Genomic DNA, 27,811 nt, shown 5'->3' with positions numbered 1-27,811 from the left:
CAAATGAACCTTATAGTCAACATCGGTAAGAGATTAACATTCGTCGCGAAGACAATTTGCTCCTTAGGTAACTGCCGAGTATATGAGCAATTTGAATGGATTTTGGAAGTTTTGGAACTGTTTTTTATTTTATATTATTGAATTTCGTTACATTTAATGCAACAAATGATTTATTATATATGTAAAGTAATACACTAGTTTTTTTTTGTTAGTTGGTTATTAACAAAACTATACATGTAAAATAAATTATTAAAAAAACAGGTTTGAGATCATTGCATATATTTAAATACAAATCAGAAAATTTAATTTCACAAGCATCTGTGAAAACTGATAAAATTGGCTAAAATAAAAAAAATATATTTTGAGCATCTTTTATAATCCATAAGTATAATGTAATTATGGATTATAGAAAAAATGTTAAAACATTGAAAGAAATCATTGTTTTACAAAATTATTAATTACTACATAATTATATATTATATAAGCAAAATTACTTAAAATAAATTGAAGATAAAATCGAGACATTGATAAGCTTGTAATCGATAAGCAAGCGACTGTTTAGCTTTTAATCGAAATTTATATTTGATATAAATACTGTTGGGGATTGCAACATCAAACCTGTTATAATTTACCATAGCGAAAATAATAATGGTTGACTAAAGAATTTGTAAAGACTGGTTTAGTCATTATTTTATGCATTTGGTAAAAAAATATTGCAAATATAATAACCCATAATTCATCCAGTCAAACACCATGTGACTATAATTAAAAATGTAAATAACGTTCCTTCCTTCTAATAAAATATCTATTATTTAACCAATGAATATTTTGGCAGACAGAGCTATTGTTAAAATATTTTTGCAATCTAAATGATTAATTACGATAATAAACGATTGATGTTCAAACTATAAAGAAACTATTCAACCGATCAAATTCAAAGGACATCTGGTAAACCAGATCACTTTTTTGAGACAATTGACCCGAGTAAGTATAAATATTTCTTTTGAATTTATGAATTTTTGATGCGCTATCTACCCCTAATATTGTTGGGGTTCTTACTTTAAATAAAAGGATTATTCGCACGTATCTCAATTTTGAGATAAGCTTTCGATTCTTCGAATATTATTTATTCTTCTGGAGATCATTTAAATAATAAGATAAATAAATTCCGAAAAATAAATATACTCAAAAGATTGTTATTAATAATAAATAAGAATGTTACATTTTAATAATCGGATATGTATTTTATGAAACAATAATATTTGATTATCAAAAAATTCAACGATAGGCAAGGGATTTTATTTAATAAATGTTATTTACATTTACAATGTAATAATAATAACTGAAATAGCTCCATACAATCACAATCATACCATTTCTTTTTCACAACAATTGCTATGTATATACATATATATGCTAATAATTTGACCTTTTGCGGTTACTAGGTAACCACGTGAGCTACAAGCAAAAATATTTGAAAGGTGAGTTTAATATTATTTGGCTATCCTTTTTTAATAATATATACATATTCTACTTTTTTCCTTCTATGTATAATAAAGAAATTATATTAAAGATGTCCAGATATTTGATAATACATAATATAAATAACATTACTAGTTTTTCCTTTACACTATCAAATGATAAAAATCTTTAAAATCAATTTTTTAATATTTATCAACAAAAATCTTGGAATTTTATTTAGCATATTATAATACACAGGAATCTTGAGAGATATGTTTTTAATAAAAAATATTTATTATTTCTTGACCCTTTTACTCAGAACAAACATATATTTTATCACAGCATTTTTTAATTGATTTTTAATTTGCATGTCTAAGCTTTTTTATTACGTGGAATTTGTTACATATTATTATTGATCCATAATTAAATAATATTTTTTGCAACACGATCAATCGTGCTAATAAAAATAAAGGCTATGATATGGATGCTGTTATTACTGTAATAAAGAGTTATACTATAAATTATTTCAAGAACATTTGATCGATTATAGTGAAAACGATAGCGCTGTGGCTCATTTATGTGAAAACTATTAACTATTTTTTGGCAGTGATTAATTACTATCAAATTTTTCGATATATTTAATTAGTTAAACATGATAAAAAATATTAACGAATTCAATGAATGAGTAACGAAAGATAATATTTTTTTATACAATTTTAAATATTATACTATTTTAACCTTTAAAATTCGGTTTAGTTTAATTTAAATGTTATTAATATGATAAAATTTATCAATTATCATTATTCCATTTAATATTATTAATTTGTGCAAATGCTTACGGGCAAAAGTATGCATATAGTGGAAATATTTTAAATACAATTTCAGAGCCACATCGAAATACAATTAGTAATCATATTAGAACTCCTAATCAATACACATAATACTTTCAGTTTTCAATGCTTACAAAATCTATAGTCATTCCTAGTTTCATACAAACTACAATAAATGACATTTATCCTAACCTTTACACAAAGCAATTCACACCAATAAAAATACACATGAAAACAATGCATTGATCGGTCAAAAGAAAATGTATTCTCAAATTGGCATTTTTTTAAGAAATACAATGAAATATTGAAAAAGTAGATTATAGTGCATAACATTTTTTAGCTACAATGTTTTTAATCTGATTACAATTAATGTTCCCTGAATTGTCTACTTTTTTTTTTGTTAGCAACCATAATTTTATAAATTTAAATAGAAAATATCACCTAGTTGTAATTTACTACAATGTTATTATTAATTATAATGTTCTTATAATATCTAAATATCATTTTTAAATGAATTGAATTGTCATTAAACATATGTAAATTGATCGTCAAATTTAATTAATTCAATGATTGATAGTTGAAGCGGTAACTAAAATTTCACAGGTTGTGTTTTAGTGTATTTTACTTATTTTACAATGACTATTACTTCAAATGTATAATAAAAAACTAGTATATAACGGTACAATCTAATAACAAAATACTTAATACATAAAACATTAAAGTAAAACATATATATATATATATATATATATATGTATATTTAATACTAGCCTAACCTAACCTCTACTAACTGTGAGTACCAGGATGAAAATAGTCGAGACTATTCGATATTGGCTAAAAGCTGTGTTTATTTAGTATGTATATTTTATAGTAAATATTTTATTGCAATATGACAACATACTGAAATCAAAATCTGTAATCCAGTGATTTATTTTATTAAACTATTATTACAGCTTACCATTAAGAGATGTTAATATGCACGACCTAGCTTGATTTTATTTCAATTATGCATTATGATATCAAACGCGTACGGTGAGATATATTCTCTTTCGTTCGCTCGCGTGTAAAGTGACGAGAGTGAGTGAGAGATAAGGACGTGCGTTACATGCGTTCCGCACGCCCACTTCTTCTCACTGAAAGAGGATATATTTCACGGTACGCGCCTGTATGATATGCATCTGTGCGATTATAAAGCATCAGTACCCATATAGGAGTCACTGGGCTATCATGTTGGTACATATATTTCTGTTTTTACAAATGGTACTTTGAAGTTCTGTTAATAACAAATATATAGACTTATATTCAGTACAATTCTAGATTATTTTAATAATATTAATGAAAAATCAAAATGAGAAAATATGTATAATAAATAAATATTTTTTGCTGCCCCTTATCTCTATTTTGTATCAATAACATTGCAAATTTACTGTTTTACGCTTTATCTGGAAATAATAATAATATATATGCATTGATTCTAGTGACTTAAGAATATACGTATACATTTTAAAGAAATCAATACATGTGTTTCGTTAACCCGACTTTCTTGGCAACAATGCCAATTTTTCGTATTTGCTTTAAGCTTCAGTTATTTTTAATCGATCCAAAGCTACGCCAATTCCGGTAATTTATTTAATACGATTCTCTTTAAATGTGTTCTTTTAAAGATCTCCATAATTACTTTGCTGTCTTGATATATTATATCACACAACAACTGAAATATTAACGAGCCCAAAATGCACACAAACAAGTTATAATCCTAGCGATAATATCACAACAAACAATTATTTATTAATAGTTCTGAAAGGTTGCCAAAGTTCATTGTCGTAAGCGCAATATTTATAGACAAAATACATTTGATAATTGCTGTGTGAGAGCAATCTATTCTCAGAAAAAATGGTTTCTTCGTTAAATGAGACACTACTGTGGAAAATCTTTTAATATCTTGAGTCATGAAGTACCCAACAATAATCAGAAATGATTAAAATATCCGTCGCAATGAGAAAAGTTAACTCGTGCATTCAGGTTTGCGCTTAAAACAGCCGTTCCTAATCTACTCTAGCGACCAATGGTAATTTGTTACCGAGAATAAACCAAGAATATTTCCCTCTGACATTTCGTCCGAGAACGCCTTTCTTAGAAACTTTTTTTTACTAGCATTCACACTTGAACGTCCACTTCGGAGTTCAATAGCCCTCCAACGTGGACTGCAACAAAGTGGAGGCAGACTCAACTTTAAGATCGAATATTGCAGGGAGTATTGTTGAGACCAACAAATTTTTTTGAGAAGGAATTAATATTCTTTATTTAACTAATCGGTATGCAATGAGTTAAATAATCGTAAAATCCGGTTAACCAAGTAAAATAAACAGGTTTTAGTTTTTTTAATGACCGAAAAATCGCCTAATCGGTTTTAATCAGTTTGGAAGCTCTAAGTACGATTCTACATATACCCATATTATGATATTCTAATTTAGATATTGCATTTTTACTGTACATTTTAATAAAAAATCTAGCTGTAAATAATGTTTAGAAACTACGGACAACTGTCGTTATATTATTCAGGCTAAACAATAAACATATTTTATTCTGACGATAAAGAGTGTACATATATTGTTTCTACATGACAGTCGTGACTGTCAAGAGAACATTAAATTAAACGCCCAAGAATACAGCATAATATTTATAAAACGACGTGTTAATGAACTACAACGGCTAATTCCAATATGCTGTAAACATAACGTCGTTTATGTAGGTCTGGCATATATATTAATAACTTGTCTTTAATTTATTGCAATATTAAGTGTATTTTATGATCTAAATGTCGGCTAAGAACCTATGTATAGTTAAATTTACATTATGTGTAGCACAATAGAGTAAAGAGCCGTCAGTTTACATTTCAAATCACTGTTAAATTACACTCGAGACTGTTGCTTGCTCGGTGTGGAGTAACACAACTGACAAAATAATACACTTTTTATACTAATTTAAATATCAGTACCGTATCAATGATTCTAAATTAGTTGTTTTTTCGTTTGCTTATTTAAATTATAAAATGTAGATTTAACCAGTATTATGTATTTATAATGGTCTAATTAAAAATATAATTTATGCTTACCACCAGTTTCGCTATCTGCATTACTTGTGTCAATCGGCTGGAGGAAAGCGGGGTTGACAAGAGTCAAGAAAATCCCAGCTATTAAGAAATTCCTCCATAATTTCAGGCAGCTGCGAGATTTTTTCAAAAAAGTTGGTGTGGGAATTTGTACTGGTTTTCCAAGTATGGGAATCCGCGATGATGATATGTTTACTGCTACTTCTGTATGAACGCGATGTAAACTGGAACTCGGAGGTGGCATATTTTCGCATCTGTATTGCAGTCCATTCTCTGTGGCGCGAAAACATTCACCTTTTTCCTTCCAAGTACGCATCTTTCGGTTCCATGTATGACTGCAACTGGAAATGAAAAAAATATCGTTAATTGAGATAAAAATAAACCATGTAACGAAAATATTGTTGCTTATATTTCACATCGATATTATTATATTATAGTAATTGAAAATAAGTTATATCTTTGGGTAACGTAAAATGATAATATATGACGATCTTTGCAAAAAACTAGAAAAGGGGCTATGTTATAAACATATGCGCAACACATCTTCGTGATGTGCATTAATTACACTTATATGCGCATATTCCCACAGTTGAAAGATGTTTATAATCATAATAAATTATAAAAAAAAATATTGCGTTAATAAAATATTAAATAAAAGTTACTATAGCAGCAATTTTTTAATTTGCATAAATAGTGATTAGTATATTTAAAAAAATATTTTGTTAAATGAACTAATGATTCATCATTATTTAAAGGTAAAAGCAACAATATCATGCAGCAAGTCAAAATAAGCAAAAGGTTATCGGCAAGCAAAAAATAAAATAAAACATTTAAATGTATACAAATAATAATCGATTACATATACATATTATTTATCTTTCTTCAACAAGTAAAGTGAGTTGATGCAAAGGTCCTTTGCATCAACTCAATATATTTTTCGAAATTTCGAAAAAATATTTGCACTAACCTTTGTTTTTAAATTATACATTGATAAAATGATTTTACGTCGTTATTTTTAATACGAATAGCTTAAAAACAATAACGTAACCGTAGCAACTAAAAACATCTTTGATATGTACGTCGTCAATGAAGCAATTAAAGTTTGAATAAATGGAAATTTTTTATTGACTGGTGAACCACGATCCTAGTGATGACATATTAACCCTTGGAAGTTCAAGGGCATGTATATAATTCTCAAAATGGTTCACCATTGCAGTATCATGTCATCAACATAATTTTTAAGCTGTGAAGCCGTTTTAAATGATTTGATGATGCAATTTCCAGTATTTTATTTCGCAAGTTACTCGCGGATATTTCTATCAGTACATTAAACTGCGATAAAATTATGTTTATGAGAATTTAATGATAAATATATATATGTTTTCCTGTGTTTTTTTAATAAGAAGGAATTTGCTGTTTACCAGATAGTGGAAAATACCCAAATGATAGGAGAGGAAGGATTTTGTTAATGTGCAATCTAATTTATTTAGATCTTTATTTTTCAGTTTTCAACGTTAAATAACTGATTTTTTATACGCTTGCGAATGGACATATTTTTTGTCAGCGATTAGTTGGGAAGAAATATCCAATGAATGTAAATGAGTAGCAGTAAATTTAGGTATTTGATCTGAATTTTCAGATCGACAAAACATTAAGAAGCCAAGAAATAATGTTTTTATAGATCGTATTATCGGTAATTTGATGCAGTAAAAGAAATAAATAATGCGTTCAGTTTCTTGCGCTTATTTCGCGACAGGAAAAGACCAAAAAACTACGAAACAAATATAACAATGATTTTGATGAGCTGTTATCTGAAGAAATATTAAATTTAAAATCAATATGTGATCCAAATATTGAAATAAAAAATAATTTACCCATACAGTTGCTAAATTAAATAAATCAACTCTTAATATTGTTATTGGTTTAAGATTATTTTGTACAATACCAGTAAATGTAAGGGACGTTATTTGGAGGCATTTCCTCCCCTTGAATTTTGTCATAAAAATGCATGTAATTCAATAAAATACATACTATACATTTTAAAGAAATCGAAATATTAAAAAAAGCCCTCACCTTAGTAAAAGCTGGCCACCTCAAAGAAAATCTAAAAATCTTAAATCTATCCCAAAAATATTTTTTTAAATATCATTTCAGTGAATCATGAATATTTAATTAGTCGTCAAATAAGGGTTTAACCTCGGAATGAAAGATAACAAGCTGAAATTTTGCACAGACCTTTGTTTTGGCGTTCTAAAGATAGGGTGAAAAGTCTCATAAGATATCGTGTCTGCTAATCAAGATATTAAAGGTCAAAGGTCATAAAAATCGTTTTTTTGCAAATATCTCGTCTCCTTTGCGTTGCATGTCATTAGATGTTTTACAAAACTTATAGAAAATAAAATTTTCTACAAGTTTGTTTTAATTTATTTCTTCGTATGGTTAATGGTTTTCGAGATATAGCGCGGGGAGTGGGAAGCGCGCATCCGTTTATAGGATAACGCTATGTGAACTACGAAGCCAGAGCTACCTGCACATTTTTCCACAGTTTCATAGGAAACTACGCAAATTGTTATCTGCTGAATGAACCCATCTAAAGCATTATAACTTTCAATCTCCATATCTTCAAAAATCATCATCGATAATGCAAAAATTAATAGCGTATGGCCTCTGATACTTCTTGCAAAAGCGTGACCATCCAACATTTTGTCGACAGAATTCAAAGCATAAATTGTACTGAGAGCTTCCTTGATTCAGCTTCCATTCATTATATACCCTATGCATCCAATAAAAGACATAAGCATATGAAAGCCTCCTAGTTTCACAACTACTCTGGACAAGTCTGAGTTAGCATCTGAAGCTGCTACGATTTCACGTGCTTTTATGTACAACGGCTGATCAAAAGTTATTAAGCATGTTCTTTGTTCATGTTTCTTGGCAGTGTTTGTAGTACACTGTAATGTGTTGTAAATTGTGTCCATATTACTCGCAGGATGATGAATAAAAGTAAGAAACAGAATCCGAGAAGTTACAAAGTTCTCATTGTTTTTGTAAGTTGTTCAATAAATCCATTCCACCCTGGCAACGGTGATATATTTTTCCACTTTCCGTACATCCACAACAAATCAACTACATTAAATATTTGTTCGGTTAGTTCTTCTACATCATTAAAATTTCGAACTTGAATCTCTTGCTCAATCCGGGTACGCCATGATTTTCATACACTAGAAGGGGTATATGTGATAGTGCTGCTAACTCCTTTGCACTTGGTTTTGTTGTAAATTTCTTTATGCGGTCATCGGATATAACTTCAGATTTTGAAGTTATTATTTTTATCATTCCCATTATATGAACAGTATTATAGCCATCAAGAGTATAAATATTTTTCTGCATTATCCGCTGCATACTGTACTAAGGCACTTGACTCTGATGGTTGATTAAGAGGCTGTGGGTGATAAACAGCTGAAATTTAACATTTTACAGTATCACTATATGAAGCGAAAAAACCTAAGCTTGACAAAACATCCAAAAGTCTTTATGGATGTTTGGCCTATCTGTATTTCTTCTATGAAGAAATACAGATAGGCCTATTAATAACTGCGAAGAAAAGGACCGTTTTCGTATGGAAGTCATTATAGCATGACTTATAGCTGTGTATTTCGTTTTAAAATGCCCCGTCTTTTCTTTTCTGTTCTTTATAATAACTTCTTGCAGAAAATGTAATAAAGTTTTCGGAATTTCTTCATTAATATTTTACTCGGGGGCGGATAGGACTTGGTCTCAACAACAGAAGATCGAATATCTTCTCTAATAATCGCCGCAGCAGCTTCCACTACGCGCAAGTGTTCTTCTTCCAAAGTGCCTTTTTTATTTTCATACCAAGCTATGGATAAAATTTAAGCTTGAGCATCGGGAAAAGAAAAAATAGGGAATGATCCAATCTTCGTTGTAATTATAATGTCAGTTAAATATTTTTCTCTTAATTTGGAAATGATCTTCTTATCATCTGGTACATACTCCGTAAGGACATCATTCAACTCTTTCAATTTTTTCGCACAAATTTCTAGTCGAGCAATATTTCATTCATAATTCCTAATAATACAATAAAAAAAGTAATAAAATTATGGTTCAAACCACTTTTTTCACCAAGACCACTTTTTTCACGATTGCTTACTTTTTCAAAGCTTATACCAAGTTAAGCAGGTAGAAATACTCGCTGGATTCTATAAACGGATGTACGCCTCCCACTCTTCGCGCTATATCTCAAAAACGGTTAAGGATACAAAACAAATATTATAACCAAACTTGTAGAAAATTTTATGCTTTACAAGTGTTGTAAAGCATCTAATGACGTCCGATGCATAAAATGCAAGATATTTGCAAAAAAAACAAATTTTGTGACCTTTGACCTTTGATATCTTGATTAGCAGACACGATATTTTATGAGACTTTTCACCCTGTCCTTAGAACATCAATACGAAAATCTGTGCAAAATTTCAGCTTGTTATCTTTCATTCCGAGGTTTAGCCTTTATTTCGCCTTATTTGACTGGACTAAATGTTAAGTGACGAAAGTGAGTTGCACGCGCCCCTCACGCCGACTTCTTCTCAGTCACTCTCGTCAATTAACACGCGAGCGAGCGAAAGGGAATATATCTCACCGCACACGCCTAAGTAATATATACATTTACATACTTATCATTATTTATTTACATGCGATGTATAAATGTTACAGTGAATGTGTATTTTGTAGTGAAGTTATATTTTCACTAGTAAAGTCTAAATACATCTTCAACGTTTTATGTTTTTACTAGCGAAAATAGATTTTAACTGATGCTGGTGCAATTATATGCTGCTCTAAAATGCCTATGATACTCAATTTGACAGTTGCGAAACGTCTATTTGCTCTTCAAACCCAAACGCATCACGCATATAGCTCCATATTTTGTCCGTTCTTTGATTATACACTATGTTTTAAACATATTTTAAATATTAGAGTTGATCAAAGTGTATTTAAACCGAATTTTGGGCAATGGAAGGGCGCAAAAACAATTATCACTTCTCGGAAGTCAAAAATTCACGTCAAAAGCAATAAAATAGTGTCATGGGGACCAGAATTATTATTTTTCCAGGGCCCGGGCTCGCTTTCGGCGGCCCTGAACACAACAGAAGATTTAGTTTTTTATAAATTATTTAAGATTAGATAGATTTACAATAAATAAATAAATATGTAAAAATTGGTATTAAGAATTCATGTTATATTTTAACTTTTACTTGGTTTGTGGATACATAATTAATAATTATGAATACCATATAAAACTGGAAGCACAGTAAAATATTTCAAACCCATTCAGAAAGTATTTTCTTCATATTTCTAAGACTTCCCGCATCATTTGTTTTGAGAAAGAAAAAAATGAAACCATAGTGAAATATTTCAATATTTATTAGCGATATATGTATATATAAACCTAAAACTATTTTTGAAGTACCGCTTCAAAAGCTCATGAAAAGTTAATGTAAAAAAACCGCGGGAGAATAATAAAAGCTCATAACATATCAAGCTTATAATATAAAATAAAAAACGGTGATGTTTGTCGATACAAACATCCACCAAAAGTAGTTGAGCAGGTAAGAAACCAGGGGTTAGGAGCAGCAAAAAAATCAAGTTTCGAGAAACATAATCTGCGATCCGACCCCAAGTTAAATCCAATTTCATAAACTCAATTTTAGCGGAACATAGTTTTGGAACCATCGAAAATATAATTTATTTAAGTTAAATTATAAACAGAATTCGTAATATTCCCAAACTTTTGCGGTCAAATTTAATTCTCCTGATACAACCTTGTGAACCATATTATTTTTGAACTCGAGAAAATGATTTCTACCCACAGAATAGAATGTTCTTTGGGTTTCTACCCTAAAGCTTGGCTGGCTGTAACGATCCAGATGTTGAGTTACTACCTGGCAAAATCCCCAAAACGCCCCGAAATATATACAATGCTCTAAACACAATTCGTTGCTTATCAGTAATAAATCACTTTACAACTCTCACGGAACTAATGGTGCTCAAAACTATTTTAAAATTATTAAATATTCGTGATTCTTCTCGTGAAGATGGAATATAGAATCATACCCATTGAAGGTATATTATAATATTGACAACTGATTCATTCGATTCGAAATATATTGACCGTGATTTTTTGTCTACTATATTATCAACATTTTTGGTCATCTCTCATAAAGTTTGCTGTAAAATTATTTTTTTAATGCCGTGTCTAAAAAAATATTTGCTAACATCAGTATTTTTTGGTTCAACTCTTTCTTTGATATGGAAAATTATGAAAGTGATTCTGAAACAAAAGGAGGAGAAGAAATCTATGATAGAGTATTATAGATCTATTATATGTAATGCTTATGAATTATTTGTTGAACATATATTAAATATGGCCATATTAAAGGATCTGTCCTGTTGAATTTTGTGGCAAAAAATCTGGATATAGGCCAACAGGTTAGATGTAATCAACACTGATTGTGAAAAATATTTGAATAAAGTTTGTCACGCCTTTCATTCAATATATTTGGAATCATACTTTTCAGATCGTCGTAAATATGTTTAATAGAGATTACACAAGTTGTATAAATATATTATACCACATCCGGGTGACGGCTCCTAGTTCTGTACTTTTTTCTTTGTAAAATTATGAAATATTTGACTTTTTGTGTACTCGATTGTATAAACTGTATTTTATTTTATTTATATAATAAATAGTAGTACATACAAAAAAATTAAAATTTTCAAAAATATATTTATAAAATCATCCATATTTGGCAAAAAAAATGCTTGGCATTTTTAGCATACACTGCCTAATTTCGCTTGGCACTGAAAGGGTTAATGTTAATGATATTTATGAAGTTATTCATAGACGCTATTTTTATTGACTTACGATTGATCACGTTAATTTAATTTAAAAAATAATATTTGCCGATTGGGAATCACAATATAACAAATTCCACATAATAAAAAAGTATATAAAAGCAAAATAGCATTATAAAAGGAACTACACATCTGTGTCCCTGTGCCCTTTTTAACAAAGGAAGGAACACGGACGGGTCACCAATGTACTGAATGTTTCAAAATTTCATACAAAATGTTTTAATAAATTAAGGGTTTTTATGTCGACGTTTAGTCTTTTTAACTGTTTCGGGTAAAAGGGCTCAGATATTATCAACATTTTTTATCGCAATATATTGACAAATATGTAGTATATTAAAATAAAAAAATAAAAGAAAAACAGGATAATGATATTTATGTAATGTCGTTAAATCTAAATTTAAGATTTACTGAATTGATGTTAGAGTTGAATAAAAAATCAGTCAGTAGAGCACTCTCTTTCGTCAATGTATATATGTACATAAGAAAAATATGCCAATATTTGGGTTATATCCTCATAATTTATCTCGAGACACGTACATATTATACAATCGACACCACTCTTTTGAAACAAAATATTTTAAAATATTTTATTATCAGAGTCCAACATGAAATGGATAGTGAAATATAAAATTAAGATACAAAAATAATAAGCCACGCGAAAAAATCAGAACTATTTGATATGGTAAAAACACAATATTATGGTTATTATACCATAAAAATATTTAACCAAACATAAAGTGTCGAGAATATTAACGGCGAACTCAACACAAATAAACATGTTTCGAGTTAATCAACTTCAAAGTTTTTTTTAGAGATATGAATCACTATATTTACAATTAAGAAATGACAATGTTTAGGTTACACACATAATATTTACCTCCTAAGTTAAAACCGTCTTATATTTTAATTCTGATCGTTGATTATTCTAACAATTTAATATTTATTTTGCCCGGAATATTATAATTATGACCAGACTCTTTATATGAATTTCTGACCGAGATTTGATTTTTATTCTGACCCAAAGTTGATTTAAATTCTGACTATTTAATGTATATACATTTGGCTTGAGTTTAATATATAATCTGTTTTTGTTATTATTTACTTATAAAGCTTTGGGGTAAAGTATGCGTATAGTGAAAATACAGCGCCACGGTTAAAAACCACCAGTTGTTACTCTCCACTGCGTTTCCCGTGATGTTCAAACCCAAACCTAACCTAAACAAATTTACCATTATACCGTTATTATATTTGCTTAGGTTAGGCTTGGATTTGAACAGCAAATGGACGATTTGCAACAATCAAATTTGAGCGTGGCGCCCTGCTAACTAACAAGTAACAAAAATATCAACATATCGTTCAAAATAAATAGGATTATATTTTATTTTTAAAAGGCACGCCACAATTTAACAAAAAAATGATTCACCGGCTTTATTCAATGAATAAAAACATTAATTGCATTAAACTATATTTTATTTGTGAAAATAAAAGCAAAAAACAATAATATAATTGATCAAACAAATCCGATATAGTATTCAAAAATCAGCTTGCATTTTTTGCAAAATATTAAATTGGCGAGAATTTATAATTTATAAAATATAGTGTAATATCGAAATGCAGATAAACTATGGAGCAATAGGTGAGACGCGATGCCTGAGAGATGAGTTGGCTTAATTTGTACTTTGGGCTTGACCTAATGAAAGTTTTGAAACTAACTCATTTTAGAACTTTCATTATGTTAGGTTTGGGCTTGAACAGCAAATAGACGTATCGCAACTGTCAAGTTGAGTTTCATAGACATTTTAGAGCAGCATATTAGCGGTTAAATTATATTTTTGCTATTAGAAATATAAATCTACTGGTGAAAATGTATTTGGACTTTACTAGTGAAAATATAATTTCACCAAAAAATACACATTCATTGTAACATTTATATACTGCATGTAAATAAATAATGATAAGTATGTAAAAAATATATATTACCACAAATGGAAAAGTTCAAATCATATAATTTTACTAGCAACTGCCAGATAAATTATATTTTCACTGGTAAAAATATATATCTACTAGTAAAAATGAATTCCGATATGATTTTACCGAAACATTTCTGGATAGATTCGAGACAAGATTTTTTTAGAAATAACAAATTATTTATTTTCCTGCATTAAATCTAGTTGTCAAATTACCGATAATACAATCTATAAAAACTGTTGTTAATATCTTTGCATCTTCCTTTTTTGTTGATCTGAAAATTCAGATCGAATATCTAAATTTACTACTACTAATTTACATTAGTTGAATATTTCCTCTCATATCTAATATTTTTTAATGGTTCAAAAAGCAATAAAGTCAACAATAATTTTCAATCAAATTTTAATACAAACTAAGCCGCGTCAAAAAACTATGATACAATCTGTCTCCTTGAATAATAATGTTTATTGTGAAAGTACTACCTAGAAAGTGGGTGCTTTTGAAGGCAATGTTCCGCTCCTTTTATTTCTTGTATATATAAAAAAGGTCTAAAGGAACTTATACCTGAAATACACCAGTACATTGCTCTCAAACAACTAGTTCAGATTCGTTATTTGAGGTCGGTATTTACTTTTTTTTATAAATATATTCTTGCTATGATTTTTTTCAGTCATGCCCCTCGAGAAGAACGGGGGCCCGAAAATTTATCCCCTCTCGGCAAGCCTGACCACCGGTATTGGTAATATCTAAGTATCCTTTTGTGCTAATATTCGTGTTTTTCTAATTTTAAACCCTATTTTTTTATGTACATCACGGGAGTAAAGATATGATTAAAACATTAATTCCTTAATTTGGCACATTTTTAAAAAGTGACCAATGAAACACTTAAATGCCGTTTATTAATTTTTGAACATTGTACAGTCATATTAAATTATTTTTGTTATTCAAATCAGTTTATTGTTACATCAAATCTAAACAAAACAAAACATAAAAGCAATGCATTCCTTCAGTTGTAAACATAAAACACTTAATAAAAAATGAATTATTTTAATTAGATACTAATCTAATAGAAAGAAAAAAATCAATTATTTGATACAAGTGCGGCACCAGCTCAACCGTATATTTACGGTTGAAAATTCGCGCTCTTTTTTTCAATCAACGTTACGTTGCATGTTTACTATTTAAAAACTCACCTATTCACACTGAAGCCTAGACTAGAAGTGGCGGCAAACGAACCCATTTATACCACCGGCGTTCTGCCATCAAAACAACAACGATACATCACTCACTAATGCACTCGCGACTTCGATTCGCAAACAATCACCGGATCACGCGCGCAGTGTCCATATTCTGCGCCTAGACATTCGCGAATCGGTGCTAACCTACGCCAATAGGCGGCGAGGCACGCGACTACACACACACACGCACGCACGCGTCCGACCGCGGAGCGAATGGGCCGCAGACTGAGTAAACTGCCGCTGCCGGCGCCGCGCCGCTGGCGAGATATGGGCAAGGACAGGGCCCGCGAGAGGATATTACACGCCCCCTAGGATTAACACATAACATACCGGGAATTATTTCTAAAAATGTATATTTGCGAAAATTAGAACCTAAGCATATTTTTTTAAACCATCATAAATTAGTTAACGTTTTAACCATGGCTGTAGAGTCGTTCGAAATTTTACCCGGCTTCGACTCTGAATTTAAAAATCGATAAGATATTCATAAGATACTATTTATTTATTTTCTTGTAAATAACAACAAATAAGAAAGAACAAAAATAATTATAATAATATTTCTTAGGATTAGTGCCGCGCCATTGTATGTGTCTACGTGTGACCACGCCGACCGGTGGCCGTCGGCTGTTGTTGGGTATTTGATTAAGTGCATAATAACTTTTATTTACTTCATATTATGTGTGTGTATGAATTTTAAAAACTGGTAATATCAATGTGGACTTGAACCTCTTCATCTGTGTCCATTTCGTCGTTTACCCAACTACCCAGGTTTGGTACCTTTGAAATTCTTCACCCTCTCATTTTTATCTCCGGCTAATTTATTCGTAGCCTCTTATATGCAACATTTTTATACACTATCCAGGATTCTCTGAAGGTCGTCAACAGTCTCAAAAAATACTGCCTTGTCATCAGCATAACACATTTTTGTCCCATGATGTTTTTTTAAATATGTTTTAGGTGTATATAGTGAAAAGAATAAGAGAAAGAACACATCATTGTCTGACACTTCTCTGTATTGAAATTATGGAACAGCTATTCGATTCTAATACAAATTTTTGATTAGTGTTACACCTCTGTCATTTAACTTAGAGTACTTCCAGTGTACCTAGGCCTTTCCTAAGTATAAATTGCTCCTCGCTAAGTACTTCTTCGCAGCGTGTGTGAATTCATTCTTGTATAATTTTAACAGAATTTTTAGCGAAAAATATTTTTTGGTAATAAATGTCGATCGCAACCAGTCGTGAGTTATTTTTATATTTTATTGAGTAATTTCGTGAAGTTGTGTAAGTTTTCCTCGTTCAGTTTTTTCACCAACTCTGCTGGTATGGAATCAGGTCCGGTTAACTCATTGTTCTTTGACATTTTTATAGCATATTCTACCTCAGCTTATATTAATATATACATATATGTGCGGTCACGTATCAAGTTTATTCTCATTTTTTATGGTTCCTAAATAATGATTTTTAATACTTTTGTATCTTTCAGGAGTGTCACTTTTCAATCATACAATTTTGTTTGCGAAATAATTTATTTCTTTATCTATTTGCTTAGTAATAAATAAACCATTATTTTGCTGGTTTAATAGTACACGACTTTATACATTAATTTTAAAGTTATTTCGATCAAGTCCGAACACAGCGTCAAAACCACCGTCTCCTGGATATTTATGATCTTCTGATGATGGCAGGGACGTTATTTTGGGGGAGCAGGTGGTGATATTCCCCCCCCCCCTTTAATTTGACCAGAAAAATGCATGGCAACTTTTGCCGCCCCCCCCCCCCAGTCCATGGATAAAGCTGAAATGACGTCTCTGATTCTAAACCAGAAATTCTCAGGTTATCCCCCATAAATAATCAGTCAAATATTAATTATCTGACAGATGCTAGTAAAATTATATGATTTCAATTTTTCTATGTGTAATAATATATGTATATATTTACATACTTAGCATTATTTATTATTAGTTACTGCGAATGTGTATTTTTTGGTAAAGTTATATTTTCACTAGTGAATTCCAATTACATTTTTATCAGCAGATATATATTTATAATAACGAAAATATAATTTAATTAATATGCTGCTCTAAAATGTCTATGAAGCTCAATTGACAATTGCGAAACGTCCATTTGCTGTTCACACCCAAACTTAACCTAATGAAAGTTCTAAAACTAATTACAGTTTTAGAACTTTAATTAGGTCAAGTCCAAAATACAAACTAAGCCAACTCATCTCTCAGGGGAAAAAGTGGAAGAACAAGTACAGACAGAGATCGCATCTCACATTTTGCTCCATAGTTTGTCTGCATTACGATATCACACTATGTTTTAAAAATATTATAAGTATTCATATCGATATTACTATGGACTTTTCATACAATAGGGCTGACCAAAGTATATTTAAATCGAATGTTGCTTATTAGGGGTGCACAAAAACACCTATCGCTTCTCAGAAGGCAAAAATTCACGTCAAAAGCAATAAAATCGTGTCGCCACTGTCGCAGTGGGAACGCTTGGCAACAAGCGTTCCTACTGCGGATTCAGCGCAAATTTTTTTGATGCTTATTTATGATTTTATCTTGAATTTGATAAATATTTTTACAGTATATACAAATTACAAAATCGTTAATTACAGTATATACAAATTTAATATCACGTCTGCGAGTCCTAAGATTAATTTTTCATATTTGATTAAAAAATTATCATAGAAATAAAATATATCATTAAATAACTAGGAAGATCAAAATTAAGTATTATATAAAAATGTAAATAGAAAGAATCTATTATTAATAAATATGTTTTATTTGGATTTCAATACGATTTAAAATTATGCTTATAATATTAATATAACTTGTTAAATAATATTTTTCATTCTTTAATAAATAATGTATTAAAAAAATAAGTAAAGTATTTGCTTACACGTAATGAGAAATGTTTTAAGATTAACTTGATATATAAATTTGTTTAAGTATAATATTTATTTAGTATCGTGTATGTATATTTAGGTAAATCAATTGTAAACAAATTGATTAAACAAAAACATAGCAATGATCTTAGACGATATTAATATATGGAGATTTATTAAGTATGTAAATAACAAATAAGGGTATTGTATGAATATGTCATTTTTACAAATACGAGTTTTGTTTATTTAGTAAGAATATTTTTTCGGTAGATTGCAAGCAAGATGAAGCATTATAAGAAAGTTCAGTATAACCATATTATTTATTCAAATTAAATCAGGTGCATTGTGACCTGACAGGTTACCCCAATGCGTCACGATGGTCAAAAAACAATACATAGATTAATACATGAAAAAAAATTCATAGTACAAAAGAAAAAAATAATAAAATTAAATGATATGAACCAGACCAGCTCCTCGTAGCTGACATTAAATAGATAAACGTGCAATGCCGGATGGCGATAGCCATAGGCGAATCTGCTAGTATGGACGTCAAGCACAGAGAATTCAAAACATTAATAGGTTTACATTTAGAAATGAAAATAATTATTCTAAAACCATTGTATATCCTCATGTTGAAGGATATGTCATAAATGGAAATAAAACACAGGTGAAGTAAGGTACAAAATCTGGTTATAAATAAATAATCAATTGTGCTTCAAAAATGAAACCCGCGATTAGGGATTACTTATCAGTACAGTTTCTGCCAGATTACACCATTTGAGTCCTTATATAATCATACAAATCATACATAATATATACTATATTGTTTAGTGGTTAGAAAGTATTATGTACATATAACTAGGGCCACTACATCCATCTCCTATTATTATTACATATATTAATACTTATAGTGTGCTGCGCTATTTTGGGAATAGCTAGTGGTGTGCATTATTTTTTCAAAATTAGTATGATTTTCATATTGTATAATTTTATGGATTTTTTTTTCAGACCAGAAATCAGCTAGACTTATCTTTATGTCGGTCGTTTACGCTATATAAACTTGCAAAACTCTTTGAAGCGCGGATAAGTGCCCCATTATACCCCGACTGTGAACTCAGATCTAATCGAAAGTTAATCATGGACCTGCAGGACCACAACAGAGCTTACCAATCTGGCATCACAACACGTTCCAACATTTTTGCAAGTACATTGTTTCTCGGAAATATTTGAAATTCGTCTGGACTTCGTCAGCAAACACGAATTATAATTTTGGCATGTTCGTAGCACTTATATTTACCACGAGTAATTAAATAAGCTTGCATATAAATTACAGAGATATTTTCAACGATTACAATTTAAACCCTATTCTATATTCACCCTTCTCAAAAAAAATCTATCAATCGCAGTGTTATTGAAAATAATAATTTGTTAGCAGAAGCTAGGGCTTCCAAACATCCTTTTTCTAACTATGACTTCTAAATTATTAAAGAAAATATTGCAGTATAAGAGTATCAGAATTTTAGAGCATTATACTTTGAGCAGCATAACATAAAAGTAAAAGCAATGACAACAAATAAATTCATGCATTTAAAAACACTGATTAATAAAGTAATTAAAATAACCTGTTTATGCGTTAACTTAAATTAAATCTGACAGATAATCACTCATAGAAAATAAAAACTCCGACATTCCACCGTTAAAAATCTGAAACAACATGTCCAATACTAATCAGAAGAAAGCGGTAATATGAGCATGTGCTTACGGGGAACTCAAAACAAATACATGTGATTCTTAGGTTCAACAAACCCTTGATAGATATAAAAAACATTGATTTGTTTAACTTTTAATGAGCAAAAGAGCTTTTGTAATTAAAAAAGCTAATGGTTAATTCCTTTCACTACTTTGTTTGTTCATCTCTTGGACATTTCCCCATTATTTGGAAAACCAAAAACTTAGAAAATACGGTAATGTTCCTATCAATTATCAGCTTATTACATTATTACCGCTACTTCACAAACTATTTGAAAAGTATATTGCGTAGTTATCTCTTGAATATACATAGTATGTAAATATGTACATATATGAGCAATTGGGATTTCGAAAAGAGTATGTACTAAACAGATCAATACATTTCCACAATTTCAATAAGAATAAAAGCACGACGGCACGACCTAATATATAATATAAACTATTTGTATATAAAACCAATGATTATTATTTACGAGATAGAAGATACGAAGCTTTTCACTTATAAATGTATGCTAATATAAAGCCACATTAACCTTATAGAGGTCTTTAACTAATTGCAGATACTTTACAAAAAAAAATTGTACAAGTAATTTTACAAATGTTTCATTTTCACAAATATATTTTTAACCTTAAATACGATACGAAGTAATAATAATTATTTATAATACGTCGTTTTATATATTAACATTAAAAAACTTCTATTCTATTGATTAAACAACACAGTTATTACCACACATAAAATATTTTGTCAGAACATATTCGCACAATCTCAAGAATCTGTGACTATGACAAAACCTAACCCAAATTTAGATATACTAGGACAATGTAGGACATTTTAGGAGAACAAACAGTCACAGAAAATAGAAGAAAATTTGTTAAAACCGAAGAACATTTCAGAATTTCTATATTTTTCTTGGTTTAGATTTTATTTATTTGAACATACATACAGTTTCCAAGCAAAATTTGCTCCATGTGCTCTGGTTCCAGTTTCAATAGTCGTAAGTCTCCAATTAAGTAAGTTAGATTGATAATTTTGATGTATTGTAAATGGAAAACTCCCTTTTCGGTCTCGGAGCCCGTCGACGGAACTAAAAATTTGAAGATTTCATTACGAAGGTTGTTTTATGATTGTTAATATAGTTTAATCAATATATTCTTCTAATCCTTACACACATTATGTATATATTTCATTATCATAGTTAAAACGTACCTAGTTAATTTGCAATCTGAATATTTATATTCAGTCAAATCGAACAACACACATGAAAAATTAATGAATATTATTATCGGTTGTAAAATTATTGAAAACTGTTGTCACGTTGCTATCCGCCATCTTGTTTTATATTTAAATGCTTATTTTTCATTGGTCGACAGTCAGAGCCTCCAATCAAAAACAAGAGAATTCATTACCGGGAGGGGTGGGGGGGCTCAGAAATAAATCGACCAAACTCAATTTTTGTTTCTATTATTATAATTATATATATTTCTTTTGTTTACGTGTATTATTATACACCATTCATACAGAGTGATACTATTACCAGAGTAACAAAATTAATGTGTTTGCGTTTTAAAGCGAGCGCGTCCGGAAGCGGCTTAGAACAATTATATATATGAGCAAATATGATTATAAGATACATACAATTTCCAAGCACAATTTGCTTCATGTGTTCTGGTTCCAGTTTCAATAGTCATAAGTTTCCAATTAAGTAAGTTAGATTATGTGTACTTTTTGTGTTGAAAAAGTATATTTCCTTATCAGTGACAAAACCTCGAATTCAGGGTTCAATCAGAATATTGATAATATTTTCATATTTCTTCATACTAAAAAAACACACCACACAAGTAAGCAGTTAAATGTGTAATTAATTTCATGGTTGCTTTTGAAGTTTAGTATATATTACTCATAAATCTTTTTACCTAAATTTTCATTCATATGTCTTTCGTCGTTAAATTTCAATAATAATATAAAAATGTTTTAAAAGTAATCATAATTGCAACAAATAGATATTTTAAAACATATTAGTATTACAATAATGCATGATTGAATAACCCTGCCAAGTTATGAGTTAATATGTGTAATACAATACGCATACACTTAAATATGTTGGAAGACTGGTATAAAATGAAGCTGCTCATCGACGAAAATCATCTCACAGTGTAAAAAGAAAATGTTTTAATGGTTTCAAAATTTTTCACTGCTTCATATTTTTATAATTTTTTATTTCACTGTCATCTCTTTAATGATACTTTATACTGTTATAATTGTAAATATTATTACACTTATTCATCAAAACATTGGCTTATAACTGTATTGTTAATTGTATGGTATTCAAATGATAACTGCATGTGTATATTATCAGTGTTCTCCAGATGGTCATGGACGTTATTTGGTGGAGGAGGACAGGGGGGAGCATTTCCCTCCTTGAATTCAGACAGAAAAATGCTTGTCAATTAATAAAATACTATATATTTAAATAAAATCAAAATATTAAAAATAATGCCCACTGACTGGCTTATTTTTGCCCCCCCCCCCCTTGGAAAAAGCTGAAACGACGTCCTGATTCTAAATCAGAAATTCTCGGGTTATCAAATTTTTTTTTTAAAAAAAGCAGTCTCGAATTTATAATAAAAATATTTTTTTAAATGTCAAATCATATTAGAATATATTTTCAATGGTAGTATATATTTTTACTTGTGAAAATATAATTTATCTGGCAGGTGCTAGTAGAATTATATAATTTCATTTTTTCCATACGTAGTAATATATTTTACATACTTAGCATTTTTTATTTACATGTGATGTATAAATGATACAGTAAATGTGTATTTTTCGGTGAAGCTATATTTTCACTAGTAAAGTCTAAATATATTTTCACCAGTAGATATATATTTCTACTAGCAAAAATATAATTTAACTTTTTGCGACGGGTAGCAATTAGACACAGATTCAACCGCTGCAGTAATGTTTTTATTGATTATTAAAGTTGTTTACATGTTTATATAGACGATGCGCGGATCAGCCAGCCGGACCCGCAACCGGCCGTTGCGAGTCCCATCAGGGTTGCCTTTTGTTTTGGCCATAATAAAAATCTATATTTAAATATAAATATAAACAAGCCCCACAAACTGATAGGCGCTAGTGAAATTATATGCTGTTTTAAAAATGTCTGGGAAACTCAATTTGACAGTTGCAAAACGTACATTTGCTGTTAAAACCCAAACCTAACTTACACGAATTAACCAAACCCAACTTGACTTAATGAAAGGTCTGTAGCGGAGCGACCGCTACGTCAACGGGACGTACGCACGCCAAAGGTCTATAACTATTTATAGTTTTGCAACTTTTATTATGTCCTGTTCAAACCCAAACCTAACCTAAACAAATTAACCAAACCTAATTTGACCTAATGAAAGCTCTAAAACTAATTACAATTTTAGAACTTTCATTAGGTCTCGAGAATCTCGGTTCAGATTATTTTTTATCAATGGCTAGTTTATTTTATTTATATATACTCAGAAATACATCCATTTTCATTCGCTTTTTTCCTATGAAATGGGAACAAACTCCTATTGATTAGCAGGTACGCGTTATGTTTTGGAGATTATCTGATATATGTCATAAATTTTGTTTAGTTATCATACATTTATACATAAGTTATGAATGAATGAATGGAGGAAGAAAACAATAAAAATACAAAAATATATTTAATGTTTATTGAGAAATGTACATGTTCTGGTGTGGTACAAAATATAATTAGGTAGGTACTTATTTTAGGATACAATACATCATGATTAAAATTCTTTTTTGTTATATATATATGTATATATATATATAATATTTTATAAATAATCATTAAAATTACATATAAAGGTACATGATTTAATTTACTATACATTAACTGCCCATACATATTTTCAGAAAACGATGCATTTTTATATAAAATAAAACTTGGGAGTCAAAGGGGCGACCGAGCTGGCTCCTTGTGGTGTGGTGCGCTCGTCGCCCCCCCGACGTTCTTATAGGTGGGAGGAACTATAAAAATCAGACTGTAACTCTGTAACAGCAACTGCTGGTAGCCGTGACAGACCACAGAATGGCACTTAACCACTCCTGCCACGGTACTGACGGCCACTTTGTTCTTCAATGCCGCGTCGCTTCCGCCAAAGTCGAAACGAAATTTGGCTGATACAATAAAACATGGCGGCCATGGCACTATATATTTTTTTATAATATATATATATTATTAAAATACACAACGGGTATACAACCGGCAACAAATCATTTAGCTAGCGTATGTACATTTTGTTCTAATAAATTGTGATGAAATCGGTACATTTGCACTAACATTGGAAACTTAGCGGCGCCGTCCCTGCTCCGGCACCGTCCTTGCCGAAATCTTAGGTAATTTAAATTATATAAGGCGATATTCTTAATACACGTAACATCTTAAAGGCTAAAACCTTATTTACACTGCTTTGAGTTCTAACATTTTTTACATACACAAAACTGCAAATAACGCAGGTTTTACTTTGTATAATGTACATATTGAACTGCTGCATAAATCATGTACATCTTTTAGATAGATTTTGTATCACATCTATACATTTTCATTATCTAGAAATAATATTCAGTCACATTTGAGTTATTTTATTACTATTAGTTGATTGTCTGCTTATCAGAGATATATTTTGCGCTATTAAATTACCTATGTTACAAAAATATACTGTGATATTATAATTGAAGTTAAGAAACTTAAGAAATAGTTAAAAGTTCGTAGGACAGCAGTATTATTTAAAACAACTTGGGAATTATAGAAAGATTTTCAAATGAAAGACATGCATGTTAATTTGTATGTTACTGTGGCTCACTGCTTGACCGTAGATTGTCAGTTTTTCATCAGACAACAGAAGTTGATATTTTGTTTTCTCTCGTTGAATGGTAAAATCTATAATAATTGAAATAGACACTGTAATCATGCACTTACAGAAATATTTGCCACCAATGAAGTTACGTAATGGAACAAGAAATAAAAAATATTATGGATCTGTTCTAGGAGCAGCGTATTTTTATCTGATTTTTGAGCAGTGGTTGTAAATCATTAAAATAATGAATAGGTAGAGAGTTCTGTGATAGACTCTCCTCAACCGCCTAAGAGATTACCACTTCTTTGGTCCTCTAAAAGGCAACGGAGGAAAGAGGATCCGTCATAGTATTCAGATAAGGTTCTAGCAGTTCATCAATAATTGAAAAATAATTATAAACTAACTCAAATTTTAGGAGCTTGAATGAGTTTTTCTTGCGAAAAACAATTAGGTATAGTGGCATCTACTTGCCTTCTATACCATTTTTTTTTCAAATACACCAGAATGTTATTTCTCGTTATTGAAATCATATAATTATTATAATTTAAACAAAATGAACACGATTTATGCAGCAATCTAATATTATTACCTACCGATTACCTAGATAGCGCTCGCATAGTCGTTATGCAAGCGCTGGTACATAAAAAAAATGTTTTTAAAGACTAGTCTATGCATATTTTAATTAAATCAGTACTAGATATTTGACGTCATTATTAAATTATGAAATTTTTCAATAAAATTGCCACATAATTTACTAATCTAGGCAAATTAAAAAAAATACAACACCATTACATTCAATGTTTCATCACAGGCGCAAACTGCTATAACGTTTATGATAATCGTTACGAACGGAGTAAAGGCACATTGTCGACGTTCCGAACTGCACCTTCGCACAACTCCGCTTTAAAAAATCATATCAACCCCTCGACACCACACGATACACTTGAGCCACGAGCTATGCTCGACGAAATCAACTTTAAATCAACAACAATCGATACCATCTTCGTCGTTTTTTTTTATATCATTAATCCCAATTTTATACTCAAAATAACAACAACTGTAACTATATTCAAAATATTCTCCATATATAAATAGCTATGATTTGAAGACACATTGGTAAGGATCGTATAATGTGCGAACGCGTACACGTGCAGCAGTAATTTGGTTCCCCATTATTTTTTCTTCCACGTATTTTCGTTAAGGTTTGCTTAACCTGCTTTCACATTGAATATGTCACATGAAAAGACGATTGGCAAATACAATATTAGTAAAAAATATTTTCACAAATCAATTTTATATACACATTAATAACAATAATAGTTTTTTTATTTATTTTCAATGAGGTAATATGTTAAGGATATTCCATTTTCTTATATAATCATTATAATCAACAAACACACATTCATCTTCATTAACCACTCAGTCTTTCTTTGTGCATACAGAACTAAATAAAAAATAATCACATTTTTAAATATGTACTTTCAAGGACATTTTGTACATTTGATTACATTCCTAATTTCGACGGATGAACCGCAATTTTCCAACTAGCAAAGAACTGATTCACTTCATTTAATCAAGTTCAATTCCTCACAATATGAGAGTTACAGTCAATTATTACAGCTTTATTCAAACAGTTGGTATTATACTAAAAACTACATCAGAAAGATTTTATTAGAAGTCGGAAAATTACAGACCTTCCGTCGTATCGACGAAAAAAATTAATAAACGGTATTCAGCAACTCGAGTATTATACTTAAGATTAGACCCAGGATGGTACACAAGCACAAATAACGAAGATTGAAAAATTAAAAACATTTACGAATACTGTTGGTCGTCGTCGGCGCCTAGCAATGAGGATCCGATGTTGGGATTGCCGTTGTTGCCCGGCCAAGTGGTGAGGAAGCCGTTTGGGGCCGTGGAAGCCATTGGTGAGGTAGACTTTTTGCCGCCGCCTATTCTCGGCATGTCCTTCATTATTGTGTCGACGAGCGCTTCCATCTCGTGCGGCTCTCCGCCTATACTATCTCCGATGCTCCGATGCTCTATCAAATCACGATACGGAGACTTAGGAGAGGTGGCTCCTCGAGAAGTAGTCGGGGGATAGCTATCGCTCGCTAGATAGTCTGCCAGCGCCATTCTCGTGGGAGACGTTGAGTGGCTCGCTTCTTCCACGACTGAAAAATAACACGAAAATAAAAACATCAACTATCGATTATAAATATTAACTACCAACGAGAACAAAAAGTGGATTTATAGCATAAATAAACATAAAATTGTAAAATATCTATTGTAAAATACGTTTATGTTCATAACTCAGCAAAATAAATGATTATAGGTATGTGTATCTATGAATGAGGCGTATAAAAATCATGATTGGTCATAACAAGATTTTCGCAGTAAGTGCATTCCAAGGTATGTACTTGAAAGGAAAACATGCAGATAAGATTGAAATGCGAAAGTAAAATTTGGGCATCAATTGGCATTCTGCACAATTGATTACATTAATAAGAGAGACAGTGAAGTGAAGGGAAAAGACGGTATCCAGTTACCATCTAATACTAATTAAACTTTAGGTTGTTTCATATGAAGTGGTTGATTTTTACTCAGTCAAAAAAAGTTGTAGTAACATTAAAAGTTGCTCATTCTTATTTGGGGTCGAAAATTTTAGAACTATTACAAGTTAAATTTGAAGCACAATGCAGCAGAAGCTACAGAGTAATCAATTTGAGATTTAGAGAAGTTATGAACTCAATCTGTTG

General features: G+C 30.3%; 2 protein-coding genes and 1 long non-coding RNA gene across 8 annotated transcripts in view; 1 reads left to right on the top strand and 2 right to left on the bottom strand.

Moving 5' to 3' along the window:
• Positions 1 to 15,766, bottom strand: part of LOC148232414 (insulin-like receptor) — a 60,158-nt gene extending 44,392 nt beyond the window's left edge. For all 4 annotated transcript variants that reach the window (XM_088191305.1, XM_088191302.1, XM_088191303.1 and 1 more), the window contains exons 1-2: positions 15,495 to 15,766; positions 5,407 to 5,744 (exon numbers count right to left, since the gene is read on the bottom strand). Coding sequence is in view for 2 of the 4 variants with exons in the window: in XM_088191302.1 (XP_088047428.1) it covers positions 5,407 to 5,744; positions 15,495 to 15,541 (385 nt within the window). In the remaining 2 variants the exon portion in view is untranslated. The remainder of the gene's footprint in view (positions 1 to 5,406; positions 5,745 to 15,494) is intronic.
• The window catches only part of LOC148232413 (uncharacterized), a 267,931-nt gene that overhangs the window by 100,039 nt on the left and 140,081 nt on the right, over positions 1 to 27,811 (top strand). The window lies entirely within an intron of this gene.
• The window catches only part of LOC148232412 (insulin-like receptor), a 205,864-nt gene continuing 204,296 nt past the window's right edge, over positions 26,244 to 27,811 (bottom strand). For all 3 annotated transcript variants that reach the window (XM_088191299.1, XM_088191301.1, XM_088191300.1), the window contains one exon: positions 26,244 to 27,226. In XM_088191299.1, the coding sequence (XP_088047425.1) occupies positions 26,868 to 27,226 (359 nt within the window). In that variant the 3' untranslated portion in view covers positions 26,244 to 26,867. The remainder of the gene's footprint in view (positions 27,227 to 27,811) is intronic.

The sequence above is a fragment of the Plectrocnemia conspersa genome, unplaced genomic scaffold (genome assembly GCF_051122295.1).
Source record: "Plectrocnemia conspersa isolate PC_06_02 unplaced genomic scaffold, ASM5112229v1 ptg000009l, whole genome shotgun sequence".
Classification (NCBI taxonomy): Eukaryota; Metazoa; Arthropoda; class Insecta; order Trichoptera; family Polycentropodidae; genus Plectrocnemia; species Plectrocnemia conspersa.
Note: the sequence above shows the minus strand (reverse complement) of the source record. Positions and strands in the feature narration are given on the sequence as shown.